Genomic DNA, 19,596 nt, shown 5'->3' with positions numbered 1-19,596 from the left:
CAGCTAATAGTGTCATTTTTTAAGATATTTTAATTCTGTAAACGGGTGCTGTTTTGTTACCGCCTGCAGACATTTGTACCGCTATCCGTTTTGTTTGTATCTTTATAGGTGTAAATATACCGAATTTTGTTAATTGATGTTACAGCTAATAGTGTCATTTTTGAGAAATTTTAATTCTGTAAACAAGTGCTGTTTTGTTATCGTCTGCAGACGTTTGTCGTGAATTCATTCGCGAGAATTAGTCGGCGTGATAAATGAGAGTGTCGCGCGGCCCGTCCCGCGCGCTTGTCACTCTCTCCCGCGATTTCGCGCGTTTGTCGTTCTCTCTCTCGCGCTCCCGCGCGCCGGTCGCGCTCTCACTCGCGCTCCCGCGCTCTCGTTTCAGCGCGCTTCGATCAGCTGTGCGGGTTCACGTCACCGCGCTCGTTCAAACACTCGCTCGCCTGGGCAAACAGGCGCGGAAAACAATAAACAGCTTTGTCCCCCGACTTTCGAGACGATCCGTTAATGTATTGTTACAAGACCAAAAATCATTGGTCTCTTAACTGGAGAACCTTCTCGAAGGTCGAAGGGATACAGCCGCCTGCGTTGACTCCGCATTCCTGTTTGCCCACTCATCTCGAGACCGTTCGCGCTCGCAGATCGCTGTCGATTAGTTTTCTTTTCGCGCCGTCGCCGAATTATAAGCTGCTCACGCGCACTTGCAATTGCCGAACCGCCGACTTGTATTGTTTAGAACACTTGTTTGTCATACTGGACACGAAAAATACACTGCAATACGGACACTTTGATTATTGAAGTTTCTCTCCTCACTGCCTCCGATCTTTTCCAATTTCGCTCGTGTACCGCTCTAACTACGCGAATCTCGCGCGGCAATACAGCACAGTTTGTATTGCTTTCCGTTTTGTTGTTACGTCCGGGGGTGCAGTTGCGGCGTAAATTTTACGAAATTTAAATCGCGACCTACGAACTCGAACTGCGGGGCGGACTACGTCGTATTTCGGAATTACTCCGGGGATACCCACAACGACAGGTATTTCCTTTATGGTCACGGTTGCGTTTTGGGAGAAAGAGAGCGTTTCGTATAGGTTCGATTACTGACGAATCAGTCCATGTATCCGCGGAATCGTTCGAGTGAATCGTTGACGGAGTGGAAAATAGTGATTACTGTATTACCATCCGAGTCGATACGGTAGGGTTCTTCACCACGGCGGTACAGAAGGTAAGCTCGTTGGCAATGATAACAAGGGTGGTCGATGTCACGTGTTTTCGACAGTCGGTAAAAATTGCAGACTGAGCAAACGACTCCGGTCGGTACGTCGCCGATAACGAGGAGATGCTTAGCGCAAGTTAACCACTCAGATTGCACGCCAATAGGTAAACGCATACGGCAATCCGTACAGAGAGCGGCACTTGTTTCCTTATTAATAAAACCGATTATACGTTGGCAATACGGGAGGTTATTTAGGGTTTCTTCAATAGTTTCTTCCTCGGAATCATCCTCGGGGAGGAGCAAAGTGGTGGGGATGTCCAAGTGTGACGGTATTATTGGACACATAGGAGTTGATTGTTTAAACTAATGTTAGTTAAAATAAATAATTGCCATGAGGTCGATTTGAATGTTCTAACACGTTCACGAAGTTTCTAGATATTCTGGGAAGATTTAGAATTTTCCAAAGGGTTGGCTGTAGGATACCTACTGCAGTTTTATGAGGGCCATAAACTGACCCTTGATAAAAAAAAAAAGGTTTCGCACGATTTCTCTTTTTGGGAGATGAGAAAATTTAAGACGCGCAGAGAATATTCTGGAAACCACGTGGTAAGCTAATATTTCTAAAATTGCAAGAGAATTTATCAGTTATTATTGTTAAGTGATTCAAAAATGCGTAGACGTAGTTTCCGAAATAGATTTTTGTATTTCGCGGGTTCCTGGGCAGAAGGGAGGCTCGTGTTGTAAAGAAATATCTTGAGCACCTACCTTATTTAATTTCCAAGGAATGGACAACGACTGGATGGCGATGATCCGGGGTACCCGCGTTGTAGAGGGTGTACAGGATGCCAGACCTTTCTGCAGATACCTTGTACGGCGTGGATCGTTGTCCGGGATGTCGTTCAATGGCACCTTGGAATTCTTGATTTCGATCGCGTGCAATTGCGTAGGCCACTCCCGTAATTTAACGTCCGCGTGATTATTATTATTATTATTAATGCTAAAAGGCACGGAGTCGGCGAACAATCTATCGTATTCCGCGTCGTTATGATAGTCGATTCCAATGAAATTAGAGAGACCACGTGTTGATTCAGTGCGATGTAGTCGTGCTGTTATACTCCGTAGTTGATTCTTTCTTCCTGCACGGCGTGTTTTAGGCATTATAAAATTTAAACATTCTGAACGTCGTTTCGCTTCTGCAATAACTAACGTGCGGCGGTCCTCACTGTTCGTTGTTGCTTTCGGCGAGAGATTATGAGCGGTTCGTCCTCTCTGAATAATCACTACGAGGTTCAGGAAATATTTCTATGTTATAGAATAGTAATTTGTTAGGAATGGATTATTTGACGCGTGTTTTAGGCATTGTAAAATTTAAACGTTCTGAACGTTCTGAACGTCGTTTCGCTTCTGCAATAATTAACGTGCGGCGGTCCTCACTGTTTGTTGTTGCTTTCGGCGAGAGATTATGAGCGGTTCGTCCTCTCTGAATAATCACTACGAGGTTCAGAAAATATTTCTTTGTTATAGAATAATAATTTGTTAGGAATGGATTATTCGGCGTGTGCAGGCGAGAGAATTCGAGATGCGTTGTAGAAATAATATAAGCTTGGAGATACACGAGGTTGTAACTAATTTAGAATGAATTTAGAATATATATATATAACACTTTTATTCTAGTATAACACTACGAGTAATACAAAGTATCTAAGTTAAATTTTAGAGTTAGAATCTTAGAGTTAGAGTCTTAGAATTAGAATTAGAATCTTAGAGTTAGAATTTGAATTTTAGAATTCGGAGAGAGTCTTAAAGGTGACTGCTCTGCTTGACGGCGCGATTAGAACTGAGCTCCTCTGGGCTCGCTCTGAGGTCCTTCGGTTTTCGGCAGCTCGGTTGCGGCGGCCGAGAGTGGGGGAACTCTCTAGAGTAGGGAGTTGCCGTGGTAGGGAAGTTCCCAGATGCTGCGGAGCGCCGCGCTCAGGCACTAGGCGGAGTTAGATGTCATGGCCGGCATTGGCGCGCATTTCGAACGGTGTTATAAGAACTTAGAATTATTTTGCATAAGAGTGAAAAAAATTTAAGTAGCCGGACGTGACACCTCCCCCCTTAGAAGAAAAAGTTGGACCATGTCTAACTTTTCAGTTCTATATCATAGTGGGTATAATTTTATTTATGCTTAATGTTAAGGTTAACACTTTCTTATTTCTTAGTGGTGAACGAGTCTATACCTCTTCGTTGAGGAGGTTGCGCAATTCTTTATAATTTACATGCGCTTCACTTTTCACCTTTTGTATTGGTGGGGAGTCTTCTTCTTGTGAAGGGGGGGCTAGGGGTGTTGATTCTTCCTGTACGGGTAGTGGTCCCAGTGGTGGTTGCTTCCTTTTGTTATTTTGTCCTCCGTCGGCCGGTCTTCCCATGTGTAATAATATGTTCGTGACTGATGTCCATACGGCTCCCAGGAGGTGTAGGCTCCATCCGTAAACGGAGTGAAGCGCGTAGCCATGGATCAGTGTGTCTATTATTAATTTGGCAAGTCGTGCGACGACAAAGATGCCCAGCACTCCGGCGCTGGCGGATCCGAAGCTTATGAAACCTTTCCATAAGCGTGCTCCCGTGTTTTCTGCTAGCTTGTCGAGTGTTTTCTCGTCTAGCAGGTTTAGCATGGATAGACTTCCTGTGGGGACTTCGTGTCCCATTGCTCCCCTGGCGATCGTGTTGAGCATTGAGGGTTTTTCCATCGGGAACATGATGTGGTCGCGCAGACGATCCAGGTCTTCGCTGGTGTAAATGCCGCTGGAGGCGAGCGAGTCAGGGCTTACGTATCTCCATGATGGCTTGGTCAACGGCTGGATTGTCGGAGGTGCGATTGACTCCACTGGTATCGGTGTCAGTCGGTACCATATGTTGTGCACTTGGTACATCGCTGGTAGGAGTTCGTTGCAGTCCCTGAGTGTTCCAGATTTTGTGAGTATTTTTGATCTGGGTAATAGGAAAAGGGATTTATTCTGGTGGGTGACGGGAAGCTCGTTGTAGCAATTGTCGACGGGTCGTACTCGGCATTCCACAGGTACGCATTTGATGAGGTGGATAACCTCGCCAGCTGTAATGGCGGTGTACCCTGGTGATTTCATAATTCTGTGCGCCATCTCGTCTGGTGCAATGCTTGCAAGGGAGAGAGCGTTGAGCAGGATTTGTCTCTCTAGGGCGCATTTCTGTTCCATTATGTCTCTGTATAGTTGTGATAGCTGTGTTCTGAGGTGTTTTTCTACGTAAATAAACTTGGAGTTTACGTACGAGAAAATATCAAGATTGTCGATTTTGATTTTTGAACGACCTTTGAACACGCGTCCTGGCTGCGTTTCGAGGACGCAGAGCTTGGGGTGCTCAGTTCGCAGGAGTTTATATCCACAGATGTTTGTCTCGGTTGTGCGTGCCAGCGCGAACGTGGTATCTTGTGTCGTTACCGTTGTGTAGACCGTTGGGGAGTCCTTATGCGATGATTTCGGTGATAAGCGATGTGCCAATCCTTCGTATAGGACATCGTATCGGCCGAAATGGCAATTGTCGGCAGGTAACACCGACCAGTATGTGGAGGCTCCGTCTGCGTCGTTGCATTCTCCTGTTGTCACGGGGCAGCGAACACCTGAGGGGAGTATTACCTCGTTAGTGTTGTGTTTAACGGGTAACTCCAGCTTCCGGGTAGTGATCCGTATTGAGGCTTGGACGATTGCGTTATCCCAGGTGCCGTACGGATCGCTGTATTGAGTCCCGCTACATCCTCCGTCGGTTTTTACGGAACCTGCGAATGTTACTGCGCGCAGATTGGTAGCGTTTGGTTTAATGTCGGAGAGATGTCCGTTTAATCCTAAGGAGATGGTTCCCGTTTCGTGCAGTTTTCTACAAGTATCGGCCGATGTTTCGTGAATGTATTCGCGTCTGCCGTTATGTACGGCAGATATGTGTGAGTGCATCCCACAGTAATAGACAGTTCGGTCGACTTCAATTTTGCACTGGATTCCTGATGTGTGCTCGAATTCGCTCAACTGTAGCAATTGTACGTAGACCTCTTCCTTCTTTGGCTCGATGTCGTCGACTTTGCATTCTTCTATGTCCAATAGTGAGAGCGTAGTGATATTTAAACCGCGGCCTCCACAGTCGTACCCTATTAGCCCATTAGAGGTTAGGGCTAACAGTGCGATTGCAGTTAGTATGCTTACGTAGGTCTTCATTCTGTCGTGGTTGGCTGGTTACTGGCCCGTCCTCCGTCGGGGTGTCCGAGATATAGTCATCTTCGGAGTGGGGGTATTCCGGGGTAGGGGCTTGATGTGGCGAGGGTTTTAGCTTATCCATATGTACAATTCTAAACCTATTATTTCTTATAGCTAACTTAACATTATGGTTTTTTAGGATTTGTATAATTTTATAGGGGCCTGTATATTGGTCGGATAGTTTCCCCTTTTTGGGTTCTTTTAATAGGTATACGTTATCTCCTACCTTAAATTCCTTTACATTTAGTTTCCTATCGTAATATTTCTTAGATCTAATCTTAGCTTCTATTAAATTTTCGCGCGCGTTATCTTGTACGTCGCGGATTCTAGAGAACAATTCTCGAAGATAATGTGAGTATGTTTCGTTTTCTTCATTCTCTAGTGGCGGATCGTTGGAGGGGACACGCGCTATTTTGCCGAATATAAGTTCGTGCGGAGTGTATCGCGTGCCTTCGTGTACACTAGTGTTATATGAGAACGTAGCTAACTTCAAAAATTGATCCCATTCGCGTGTTTTATTAACATATTGTTTAAGGTATTCCCATAGTACATGGTGGGATCTTTCAATCGAACCATTCGATTGCGGTCTATAAGCTGTAGTTTTATATTGCTTAATTCTAAACTTACGTGCTATATTGCGCAACAGAGAATTAAGGAAATGTGACCCTTGGTCAGTTAACCAAGCTATAGGAGCGCCGTATATACATATGAATTCGTTAGTGAGTGCATCGGCTACGTCGGTTGCGGATGCGTGCTTCAATGGAATGGCTAGTGAATACTTAGTTAAAAGGTCCTGTATGGTAAGAATGTATGTATTTCCTGAAGAAGTTGTAGGAAGAGGTCCCATTATATCCATTGAGATTTTATCAAATGCTGTGCCTGGCGTATCTGTAAGCACCATTGGTTGTTTAGTTTTTACTCTTACTAATTTTTTCAGTTGACAATCTTTACATTTACGAATATATTCACAAGACGTCTTCCTTCATCTTTGGCCAGGAGTATCGTTCTTTTAGTCGGTTATACGTTTTGGTTACTCCTTTATGGCCTCCTATCGCTGAGCTGTGGTTATCTTTTATAATTCTTTCTCTATCTGCAGGGAGTGGAATTTCGATCTTGTTTGCGCATACGAATATCTTAAGATTAGTGTCGCTTAATGTACGCTGCAGCAATGAATATATGATATTCCAGGTAATGCTATCTACATTGTCTTGACATATCGAGATTGACTGTAGGTCCAATTCTGTAACTATGTCCTTTAGTGAGCGTAGCGTTTCTTTGATAATTTCTATTTCAGTGACGGCTGAGACTCTTTCTTTAGCGATAAGTGATATTAAGTGTCTGTTACCGTTGCAATTAACTTTTGTTCTGCCCAACGTGGCGTCTTTAATTACGGGTAGTATGTTATTATCGTGCAACATTTGAGCTCCTCGTCCCAGCGGTACGCCTTGTTGCGTAGCAAATATAACAAGATTGTCTTTTCTGGTTATAAAGTTATCTGGAATAGTTATTATTTTGAATCTCGCGTTCGGTTCTCGTAATTCAAAGGGGGTTCTAGGGTTATCGAAGATTTGATTCTCTTCGTCTGAACTGGAGCTATCGTCAGTCTCGATTTCTTTGTCGGATTCATTTTCTGCGGTACCATCAACGTTATTTCTTGTTGATGAATTTACATTTGTTGGTATGGGAGAATCGACATTTGTTGGGGCTTGTGTTTTCTTATGTTGATTAGTCGAAAATAGTGATTCGTCGGAGTCGGATGTGTTTACAAGCGGGAGAATTTGTTCGATAACAGGGTTTCTAGATAACGCGTCGGCGTTAGCATTTATTTTACCTGCTTTGTATTCTACTTTATATTCGTACTCGTATACTCTACTCGAATACTCTAGTAATTTTAGACGCCATCGGACTAAACGCGATGATGGGTCCTTTACTGAGTGTAGCCATACTAAAGGCTTATGATCGGTTACTAACTGGAATTGTCGGCCATATAGGTATGGTCTGAAATAATTTACACTATATACTATTGCTAACAGTTCTTTCTCAATGGTAGAGTAGTTTATTTCTGCTTTATTCAATACTCACGATGTGTAGGCTATAGGAAGATCCTTCCCTATAGTGCCCTGGCTAAGTATTCCTCCAACCGCATATCCGGATGCGTCGGTAGTTACAATGAACGGTTTAGTGAAGTCTGGGTATTGCAAAATCGGTTCGTTACAAAGCGCATTGCGGAGCTGCGTGAAAGCCGACTCTTGTTCCTCTTTCCAGACGAATGATTCCTCTTTCTTTAGCAGATTCGTGAGAGGTTGTGCTATCTTGGAGAAGTTAGGTATAAACCTTCGATAGGAGCCCGCGAGTCCTAAGAATTGTTTTATGTTTTTCGCGTGTTTGGGTCTAGGGAAATCTTCGACCGCTGTTATTTTCTTGGGATCGGGTTTCACTCCGGCTTCACTTATTACATGGCCCAGGTATGTGACTTCTTTGCGGAGGAATTCGCATTTGTCGGGCTGGAGGCGCAGTCCTGCCCTTCTGAGTCGTTCCGCTAGTTTGTGGAATTTGATTTCGTGTTCTCGCAACGAACTGGAATACAATACTATATCGTCGAGATACACGAAGAGTTCGGCACCTTGAAGTCCCGACAGTTGTCACGTCCGGCTACTTAAATTTTTTCACTCTTATACAAAATAATTCTAAGTTCTTATAACACCGTTCGAAATGCGCGCCAATGCCGGCCATGACATCTAACTCCGCCTAGTGCCTGAGCGCGGCGCTCCGCAGCGCCTGGGAACTTCCCTACCACGGCAACTCCCTACTCTAGAGAGTTCCCCCACTCTCGGCCGCCGCAACCGAGCTGCCGAAAACCGAAGGACCTCAGAGCGAGCCCAGAGGAGCTCAGTTCTAATCGCGCCGTCAAGCAGAGCAGTCACCTTTAAGACTCTCTCCGAATTCTAAAATTCAAATTCTAACTCTAAGATTCTAATTCTAATTCTAAGACTCTAACTCTAAGATTCTAACTCTAAAATTTAACTTAGATACTTTGTATTACTCGTAGTGTTATACTAGAATAAAAGTGTTATATATATATATATTCTAAATTCATTCTAAATTAGTTCCAACCTCGTGTATCTCCAAGCTTATATTATTTCTACAACGCATCTCGAATTCTCTCGCCTGCACACGCCGAATAATCCATTCCTAACAAATTATTATTCTATAACATAGAAATATTTTCTGAACCTCGTAGTGATTATTCAGAGAGGACGAACCGCTCATAATCTCTCGCCGAAAGCAACAACAAACAGTGAGGACCGCCGCACGTTAATTATTGCAGAAGCGAAACGACGTTCAGAACGTTTAAATTTTACAATGCCTAAAACACGCGTCAAATAATCCATTCCTAACAAATTACTATTCTATAACATAGAAATATTTCCTGAACCTCGTAGTGATTATTCAGAGAGGACGAACCGCTCATAATCTCTCGCCGAAAGCAACAACGAACAGTGAGGACCGCCGCACGTTAGTTATTGCAGAAGCGAAACGACGTTCAGAATGTTTAAATTTTATAATGCCTAAAACACGCCGTGCAGGAAGAAAGAATCAACTACGGCGTATAACAGCACGACTACATCGCACTGAATCAACACGTGGTCTCTCTAATTTCATTGGAATCGACTATCATAACGACGCGGAATACGATAGATTGTTCGGCGACTCCGTGCCTTTTAGCATTAATAATAATAATAATAATCACGCGGACGTTAAATTACGGGAGTGGCCTACGCAATTGCACGCGATCGAAATCAAGAATTCCAAGGTGCCATTGAACGACATCCCGGACAACGATCCACGCCGTACAAGGTATCTGCAGAAAGGTCTGGCATCCTGTACACCCTCTACAACGCGGGTACCCCGGATCATCGCCATCCAGTCGTTGTCCATTCCTTGGAAATTAAATAAGGTAGGTGCTCAAGATATTTCTTTACAACACGAGCCTCCCTTCTGCCCAGGAACCCGCGAAATACAAAAATCTATTTCGGAAACTACGTCTACGCATTTTTGAATCACTTAACAATAATAACTGATAAATTCTCTTGCAATTTTAGAAATATTAGCTTACCACGTGGTTTCCAGAATATTCTCTGCGCGTCTTAAATTTTCTCATCTCCCAAAAAGAGAAATCGTGCGAAACCTTTTTTTTTTATCAAGGGTCAGTTTATGGCCCTCATAAAACTGCAGTAGGTATCCTACAGCCAACCCTTTGGAAAATTCTAAATCTTCCCAGAATATCTAGAAACTTCGTGAACGTGTTAGAACATTCAAATCGACCTCATGGCAATTATTTATTTTAACTTTAGTTTAAACATTAGTTTAACATTAGTTTAAACAATCAACTCCTATGTGTCCAATAATACCGTCACACTTGGACATCCCCACCACTTTGCTCCTCCCCGAGGATGATTCCGAGGAAGAAACTATTGAAGAAACCCTAAATAACCTCCCGTATTGCCAACGGATAATCGGTTTTATTAATAAGGAAACAAGTGCCGCTCTCTGTACGGATTGCCGTATGCGTTTACCTATTGGCGTGCAATCTGAGTGGTTAACTTGCGCTAAGCATTTCCTCGTTATCGGCGACGTACCGACCGGAGTCGTTTGCTCAGTCTGCAATTTTTACCGACTGTCGAAAACACGTGACATCGACCACCCTTGTTATCATTGCCAACGAGCTTACCTTCTGTACCGCCGTGGTGAAGAACCCTACCGTATCGACTCGGATGGTAATACAGTAATCACTATTTTCCACTCCGTCAACGATTCACTCGAACGATTCCGCGGATACATGGACTGATTCGTCAGTAATCGAACCTATACGAAACGCTCTCTTTCTCCCAAAACGCAACCGTGACCATAAAGGAAATACCTGTCGTCGTGGGTATCCCCGGAGTAATTCCGAAATACGACGTAGTCCGCCCCGCAGTTCGAGTTCGTAGGTCGCGATTTAAATTTCGTAAAATTTACGCCGCAACTGCACCCCCGGACGTAACAAAACTGGTGACAGCGGTGGGATACTGAAATTTCCGAGCTATGGTCGGGACGCGCGGAAGACAGGGAGATAAGGAAGAATCGCTTGAAAAGGAATTCGCGGGAAAGGAATTAACTGAAGCACAGCTCGCGGATATACAAGCAAAATTAAAGCAAAAGGAAGTCGAAATTATCGAAGCTCAAAATCGTATTAGAACTAGGGAAGCTCTCGCGAAAACCAAAGAAATCAGCCTAAGAGAGGAGGCCGCACTCCTCGAAGAGCAACGGAAAAGAGCAGATAAACGAGAACGCGAAATCGAAACGCTCCGCGAAAATATGGAAAGGAATCCGGGAAAGAGCCAACCCCAGGGCACCATCCCTGAGGATATGAATTCCCTCAAAAACGATCTCCTCGCGGAAATCGAAATATTACGCAATGAGGTGAATCGGCTGCGGCGAGAGCCCAGTCCGTCTATCAGACTCTCGGGCCAATCTCTACTATCGCTCGACGACTCCGCCGGGCATTCCGAGTTACCTTCCGGACGACCCCAGTCCCCCAAGGTCTCCTTTCGCGAAGCGACCGAAACCGTGCCTACTTTCGACGGTTATAATATACCGTTAAGGCAATTTACACGGGCATGCCAACGCGCGAAAGAAATAATTCCCCCGACATCCGAACGCAACCTCACCAAACTCTTACTTAATAAGCTTAGCGGGCGTGCCTATAGCGCCGTCGAGGGGGAGCCCTGCGAAAGCATCACACAACTGATCGACCTATTAAATAACGCATGCGGGCCCGCGAAAACGATCGATCAATACAGGGGAGAACTTAGTATCGTATACTTAAAACCCCAAGAGCACATGTTAGATTACATCAGCCGCGTCAAAGATCTACGATCCGCGATTTTAGACGCCGAACGCCGCGCAATGGGACGCATAGATAATGAGACAGCCCTAAGAATCGACGAGCTCACGGCACGATCTTTCTGCGAAGGACTCCCTCTGCAGTACAGATTGCAGATGGACAGACGATTATACTCTGTCCCGTCTGAGGCGTTCGCGAGAGCGAAAGAACTCGCAAAACGGGAAGAAATAGACCGCGATCGATATAAAACACGTGACCGCCGCGAACCCGAACCACCGCGAAACGAACATACGCGTCGAGGATACGCTAATACGCCTCCGCGTAACGAAAATTATTTTCGGGAACGCTATCCGAACAATACGCGTAACGATCCGGTGAGATTCTCCGACGAACGCCCAACATATGGCGATAGACGCCAAAATTACAATAATACTAACACAAACACTAATGCGCCTACTCGTTACAACGACCGTCGCAATAAATGGTGCCGCTATTGCAAAAACAACGGGCACGAGATAGAAGAATGCAGAAAACGTGAATATAATAATAACGTGCAAAAAAATGAGTCGGGAAACGCACCGAGCCCCGCGGGAAGGTCGGGTACACCTCACCAAGGGGCCTCTTCTCAAACGAACCGCCCGATAAGAGCGATAAGCACGGAACACGATTCGGAAACACGCGAATCGCAATGTTAACTCCGAACGATTTTTCACATGCGCCCGCGGTCACCATAGCCGCAGGTGGATTATCGACCGAGACATGCTTTATGATAGACACAGGTGCAGCTCCTAATCTTGTTAAACAAGGACAAATACTCCCCAGCAACGACATTGATAAAAGTTCGACGATCTTCCTTAGCGGAATCACGAACGATAAAATCAAAACGCTCGGGACTATTAGCATAAAATACCTCGGTCACCAAATCAAACTCCACGTCGTCACCGACGATTTTCCAATCTCGCAAGACGGAATCTTAGGTTCCGAATTCTTACAAGACGCGTCTAAAATAGACTACGTCAAACGCTGCATCATTTGGCAAGGGGCCTCAATCCCTTTCAACGCCGAACAAACATTCACGATCCCAGCAAGATCGCGAACTACACTACCGCTCCGTGTTAGCGATACCAACGTTAGCGTAGGGTATATATCACGGATCCACGTAAACGATGACATCTACTTAGGAGACGCCATCGTCACCAACCGAAACGGCATAGCCTACATAAAAGCCGTCAATACAAGCGATAAGGATCTCAAGTTCAACTTACCTAGAATAAGTCTTCAAGAGATAGAAAAACTCTCCACATCCTATCCTCGAGACCATGAGGGCTCACCGCCCCCTTCTAAGAGTCGTAAAAGCACTCTCTCCAAATCTCATCCCTCGACCAAGAGTCATAAAACCTCCGAAGCCGCTCTCCCAACCTTAGGGCATGAGGAGACCTTCGCTAAGAAAACACAGTACGTCGCAACACTAAGTAAACAAAACACATCCCGTCCCGACGAGATTAAGACACTACTGCGACTCGATCATCTAAACACGGAAGAAACGAAACACGTACATAACCTAATACACACTTACAATGATCTGTTTCGCCTTCCTACCGACAAACTACACTCTACTAACGTCACCACACACACCATCCCAACGACCGACGAACTTCCGGTACACACAAAACAATACAGATACCCGCCGATGCACAAGGAGGAGATTAACAAACAAGTGCAAGAACTCATTGAGAATGATGTAATCCAACCATCTATGTCACCATATAACTCCCCCTTGTGGATCGTGCCCAAAAAACCGGACTCACAAGGTAACAAGCGTTGGCGAATGGTAATAGATTACCGAGCACTGAACGAAAAAACAGTCGGGGACGCTTACCCCTTACCAAACATAGTAGAGATCCTCGATCAGCTGGGGAGCGCGAAATACTTTAGTGTGTTTGACTTGGCATCGGGTTTTCACCAGATAAAGATGAACGAATCCCACACACATAAAACCGCGTTTTCCACTCCGTATGGGCATTATGAATTTAAACGAATGCCATTCGGGCTCAAAAATGCCCCCGCGACCTTCCAAAGGCTCATGGACCAGGTACTGTCGGGACTTCAAGGTGCCGAACTCTTCGTGTATCTCGACGATATAGTATTGTATTCCAGTTCGTTGCGAGAACACGAAATCAAATTCCACAAACTAGCGGAACGACTCAGAAGGGCAGGACTGCGCCTCCAGCCCGACAAATGCGAATTCCTCCGCAAAGAAGTCACATACCTGGGCCATGTAATAAGTGAAGCCGGAGTGAAACCCGATCCCAAGAAAATAACAGCGGTCGAAGATTTCCCTAGACCCAAACACGCGAAAAACATAAAACAATTCTTAGGACTCGCGGGCTACTATCGAAGGTTTATACCTAACTTCTCCAAGATAGCACAACCTCTCACGAATCTGCTAAAGAAAGAGGAATCATTCGTCTGGAAAGAGGAACAAGAGTCGGCTTTCACGCAGCTCCGCAATGCGCTTTGTAACGAACCGATTTTGCAATACCCAGACTTCACTAAACCGTTCATTGTAACTACCGACGCATCCGGATATGCGGTTGGAGGAATACTTAGCCAGGGCACTATAGGGAAGGATCTTCCTATAGCCTACACATCGAGACTATTGAATAAAGCAGAAATAAACTACTCTACCATTGAGAAAGAACTGTTAGCAATAGTATATAGTGTAAATTATTTCAGACCGTACCTATATGGCCGACAATTCCAGTTAGTAACCGATCATAAGCCTTTAGTATGGCTACACTCAGTAAAGGACCCATCATCGCGTTTAGTCCGATGGCGTCTAAAATTACTAGAGTACGAATATAAAGTAGAATACAAAGCAGGTAAAATAAATGCTAACGCCGACGCGTTATCTAGAAACCCTGTTATCGAACAAATTCTCCCGCTTGTAAACACATCCGACTCCGACGAATCACTATTTTCGACTAATCAACATAAGAAAACACGAGCCCCAACAAATGTCGATTCTCCCATACCAACAAATGTAAATTCATCAACAAGAAATAACGTTGATGATACCGCAGAAAATGAATCCGACAAAGAAATCGAGACTGACGATAGCTCCAGTTCAGACGAAGAGAATCAAATCTTCGATAACCCTAGAACCCCCTTTGAATTACGAGAACCGAACGCGAGATTCAAAATAATAACTATTCCAGATAACTTTATAACCAGAAAAGACAATCTTGTTATATTTGCTACGCAACAAGGCGTACCGCTGGGACGAGGAGCTCAAATGTTGCACGATAATAACATACTACCCGTAATTAAAGACGCCACGTTGGGCAGAACAAAAGTTAATTGCAACGGTAACAGACACTTAATATCACTTATCGCTAAAGAAAGAGTCTCAGCCGTCACTGAAATAGAAATTATCAAAGAAACGCTACGCTCACTAAAGGACATAGTTACAGAATTGGACCTACAGTCAATCTCGATATGTCAAGACAATGTAGATAGCATTACCTGGAATATCATATATTCATTGCTGCAGCGTACATTAAGCGACACTAATCTTAAGATATTCGTATGCGCAAACAAGATCGAAATTCCACTCCCTGCAGATAGAGAAAGAATTATAAAAGATAACCACAGCTCAGCGATAGGAGGCCATAAAGGAGTAACCAAAACGTATAACCGACTAAAAGAACGATACTCCTGGCCAAAGATGAAGGAAGACGTCTGTGAATATATTCGTAAATGTAAAGATTGTCAACTGAAAAAATTAGTAAGAGTAAAAACTAAACAACCAATGGTGCTTACAGATACGCCAGGCACAGCATTTGATAAAATCTCAATGGATATAATGGGACCTCTTCCTACAACTTCTTCAGGAAATACATACATTCTTACCATACAGGACCTTTTAACTAAGTATTCACTAGCCATTCCATTGAAGCACGCATCCGCAACCGACGTAGCCGATGCACTCACTAACGAATTCATATGTATATACGGCGCTCCTATAGCTTGGTTAACTGACCAAGGGTCACATTTCCTTAATTCTCTGTTGCGCAATATAGCACGTAAGTTTAGAATTAAGCAATATAAAACTACAGCTTATAGACCGCAATCGAATGGTTCGATTGAAAGATCCCACCATGTACTATGGGAATACTTTAAACAATATGTTAATAAAACCCGCGAATGGGATCAATTTTTGAAGTTAGCTACGTTCTCATATAACACTAGTGTACACGAAGGCACGCGATACACTCCGCACGAACTTATATTCGGCAAAATAGCGCGTGTCCCCTCCAACGATCCGCCACTAGAGAATGAAGAAAACGAAACATACTCACATTATCTTCGAGAATTGTTCTCTAGAATCCGCGACGTACAAGATAACGCGCGCGAAAATTTAATAGAAGCTAAGATTAGATCTAAGAAATATTACGATAGGAAACTAAAATGTAAAGGAATTTAAGGTAGGAGATAACGTATACCTATTAAAAGAACCCAAAAAGGGGAAACTATCCGACCAATATACAGGCCCCTATAAAATTATACAAATCCTAAAAAACCATAATGTTAAGTTAGCTATAAGAAATAATAGGTTTAGAATTGTACATATGGATAAGCTAAAATCCTCGCCACATCAAGCCCCTACCCCGGAATACCCCCACTCCGAAGATGACTATATCTCGGACACCCCGACGGAGGACGGGCCAGTAACCAGCCAACCACGACAGAATGAAGACCTACGTAAGCATACTAACTGCAATCGCACTGTTAGCCCTAACCTCTAATGGGCTAATAGGGTACGACTGTGGAGGCCGCGGTTTAAATATCACTACGCTCTCACTATTGGACATAGAAGAATGCAAAGTCGACGACATCGAGCCAAAGAAGGAAGAGGTCTACGTACAATTGCTACAGTTGAGCGAATTCGAGCACACATCAGGAATCCAGTGCAAAATTGAAGTCGACCGAACTGTCTATTACTGTGGGATGCACTCACACATATCTGCCGTACATAACGGCAGACGCGAATACATTCACGAAACATCGGCCGATACTTGTAGAAAACTGCACGAAACGGGAACCATCTCCTTAGGATTAAACGGACATCTCTCCGACATTAAACCAAACGCTACCAATCTGCGCGCAGTAACATTCGCAGGTTCCGTAAAAACCGACGGAGGATGTAGCGGGACTCAATACAGCGATCCGTACGGCACCTGGGATAACGCAATCGTCCAAGCCTCAATACGGATCACTACCCGGAAGCTGGAGTTACCCGTTAAACACAACACTAACGAGGTAATACTCCCCTCAGGTGTTCGCTGCCCCGTGACAACAGGAGAATGCAACGACGCAGACGGAGCCTCCACATACTGGTCGGTGTTACCTGCCGACAATTGCCATTTCGGCCGATACGATGTCCTATACGAAGGATTGGCACATCGCTTATCACCGAAATCATCGCATAAGGACTCCCCAACGGTCTACACGGTAACGACACAAGATACCACGTTCGCGCTGGCACGCACAACCGAGACAAACATCTGTGGATATAAACTCCTACGAACTGAGCACCCCAAGCTCTGCGTCCTCGAAACGCAGCCAGGACGCGTGTTCAAAGGTCGTTCAAAAATCAAAATCGACAATCTTGATATTTTCTCGTACGTAAACTCCAAGTTTATTTACGTAGAAAAACACCTCAGAACACAGCTATCACAACTATACAGAGACATAATGGAACAGAAATGCGCCCTAGAGAGACAAATCCTGCTCAACGCTCTCTCCCTTGCAAGCATTGCACCAGACGAGATGGCGCACAGAATTATGAAATCACCAGGGTACACCGCCATTACAGCTGGCGAGGTTATCCACCTCATCAAATGCGTACCTGTGGAATGCCGAGTACGACCCGTCGACAATTGCTACAACGAGCTTCCCGTCACCCACCAGAATAAATCCCTTTTCCTATTACCCAGATCAAAAATACTCACAAAATCTGGAACACTCAGGGACTGCAACGAACTCCTACCAGCGATGTACCAAGTGCACAACATATGGTACCGACTGACACCGAAACCAGTGGAGTCAATCGCACCTCCGACAATCCAGCCGTTGACCAAGCCGTCATGGAGATACGTAAGCCCTGACTCGCTCGCCTCCAGCGGCATTTACACCAGCGAAGACCTGGATCGTCTGCGCGACCACATCATGTTCCCGATGGAAAAACCCTCAATGCTCAACACGATCGCCAGGGGAGCAATGGGACACGAAGTCCCCACAGGAAGTCTATCCATGCTAAACCTGCTAGACGAGAAAACACTCGACAAGCTAGCAGAAAACACGGGAGCACGCTTATGGAAAGGTTTCATAAGCTTCGGATCCGCCAGCGCCGGAGTGCTGGGCATCTTTGTCGTCGCACGACTTGCCAAATTAATAATAGACACACTGATCCATGGCTACGCGCTTCACTCCGTTTACGGATGGAGCCTACACCTCCTGGGAGCCGTATGGACATCAGTCACGTACATATTATTACACATGGGAAGACCGGCCGACGGAGGACAAAATAACAAAAGGAAGCAACCACCACTGGGACCACTACCCGTACAGGAAGAATCAACACCCCTAGCCCCCCCTTCACAAGAAGAAGACTCCCCACCAATACAAAAGGTGAAAAGTGAAGCGCATGTAAATTATAAAGAATTGCGCAACCTCCTCAACGAAGAGGTATAGACTCGTTCACCACTAAGAAATAAGAAAGTGTTAACCTTAACATTAAGCATAAATAAAATTATACCCACTATGATATAGAACTGAAAAGTTAGACATGGTCCAACTTTTTCTTCTAAGGGGGGAGGTGTCACGTCCGGCTACTTAAATTTTTTCACTCTTATGCAAAATAATTCTAAGTTCTTATAACACCGTTCGAAATGCGCGCCAATGCCGGCCATGACATCTAACTCCGCCTAGTGCCTGAGCGCGGCGCTCCGCAGCACCTGGGAACTTCCCTACCACGGCAACTCCCTACTCTAGAGAGTTCCCCCACTCTCGGCCGCCGCAACCGAGCTGCCGAAAACCGAAGGACCTCAGAGCGAGCCCAGAGGAGCTCAGTTCTAATCGCGCCGTCAAGCAGAGCAGTCACCTTTAAGACTCTCTCCGAATTCTAAAATTCAAATTCTAACTCTAAGATTCTAATTCTAATTCTAAGACTCTAACTCTAAGATTCTAACTCTAAAATTTAACTTAGATACTTTGTATTACTCGTAGTGTTATACTAGAATAAAAGTGTTATATATATATATATTCTAAATTCATTCTAAATTAGTTCCAACCTCGTGTATCTCCAAGCCTATATTATTTCTACAACGCATCTCGAATTCTCTCGCCTGCACACGCCGAATAATCCATTCCTAACAAATTATTATTCTATAACATAGAAATATTTTCTGAACCTCGTAGTGATTATTCAGAGAGGACGAACCGCTCATAATCTCTCGCCGAAAGCAACAACAAACAGTGAGGACCGCCGCACGTTAATTATTGCAGAAGCGAAACGACGTTCAGAACGTTTAAATTTTACAATGCCTAAAACACGCGTCAAATAATCCATTCCTAACAAATTACTATTCTATAATATAGAAATATTTCCTGAACCTCGTAGTGATTATTCAGAGAAGACGAACCGCTCATAATCTCTCGCCGAAAGCAACAACGAACAGTGAGGACCGCCGCACATTAGTTATTGCAGAAACGACGTTCAGAATGTTTAAATTTTATAATGCCTAAAACACGCCGTGCAGGAAGAAAGAATCAACTACGGCGTATAACAGCACGACTACATCGCACTGAATCAACACGTGGTCTCTCTAATTTCATTGGAATCGACTATCATAACGACGCGGAATACGATAGATTGTTCGGCGACTCCGTGCCTTTTAGCATTAATAATAATAATAATAATCACGCGGACATTAAATTACGGGAGTGACCTACGCAATTGCACGCGATCGAAATCAAGAATTCCAAGGTGCCATTGAACGACATCCCGGACAACGATCCACGCCGTACAAGGTATCTGCAGAAAGGTCTGGCATCCTGTACACCCTCTACAACGCGGGTACCCCGGATCATCGGCATCCAGTCGTTGTCCATTCCTTGGAAATTAAATAAGGTAGGTGCTCAAGATATTTCTTTACAACACGAGCCTCCCT

The 19,596-nt window shown here is 44.5% G+C and overlaps 1 protein-coding gene across 1 annotated transcript; it reads left to right on the top strand.

Annotated features, from left to right (window-relative positions):
• The first annotated feature begins 17,119 nt into the window (after window positions 1-17,119).
• LOC145946951 (uncharacterized) lies at window positions 17,120-18,118 on the top strand. The gene has a single exon (XM_083056708.1). The coding sequence runs from the start codon at window positions 17,120-17,122 to the stop codon at window positions 18,116-18,118; it is 999 nt and encodes a 332-aa protein (XP_082912834.1).
• The last annotated feature ends 1,478 nt before the right edge of the window (window positions 18,119-19,596 follow it).

The sequence above is a fragment of the Prenolepis imparis genome, unplaced genomic scaffold (genome assembly GCF_030444845.1).
Source record: "Prenolepis imparis isolate NDT839.2.m4 unplaced genomic scaffold, iyPreImpa1.0 SCAF_31, whole genome shotgun sequence".
Classification (NCBI taxonomy): Eukaryota; Metazoa; Arthropoda; class Insecta; order Hymenoptera; family Formicidae; genus Prenolepis; species Prenolepis imparis.
This window is presented reverse-complemented; position numbering and strand designations above follow the sequence as displayed.

Excerpts from the sequence above, each read along its gene's own strand:
- LOC145946951 (XM_083056708.1), top strand. The coding sequence starts at position 17,120 with ATGGAACAGAAATGCGCCCTAGAGAGACAAATCCTGCTCAACGCTCTC.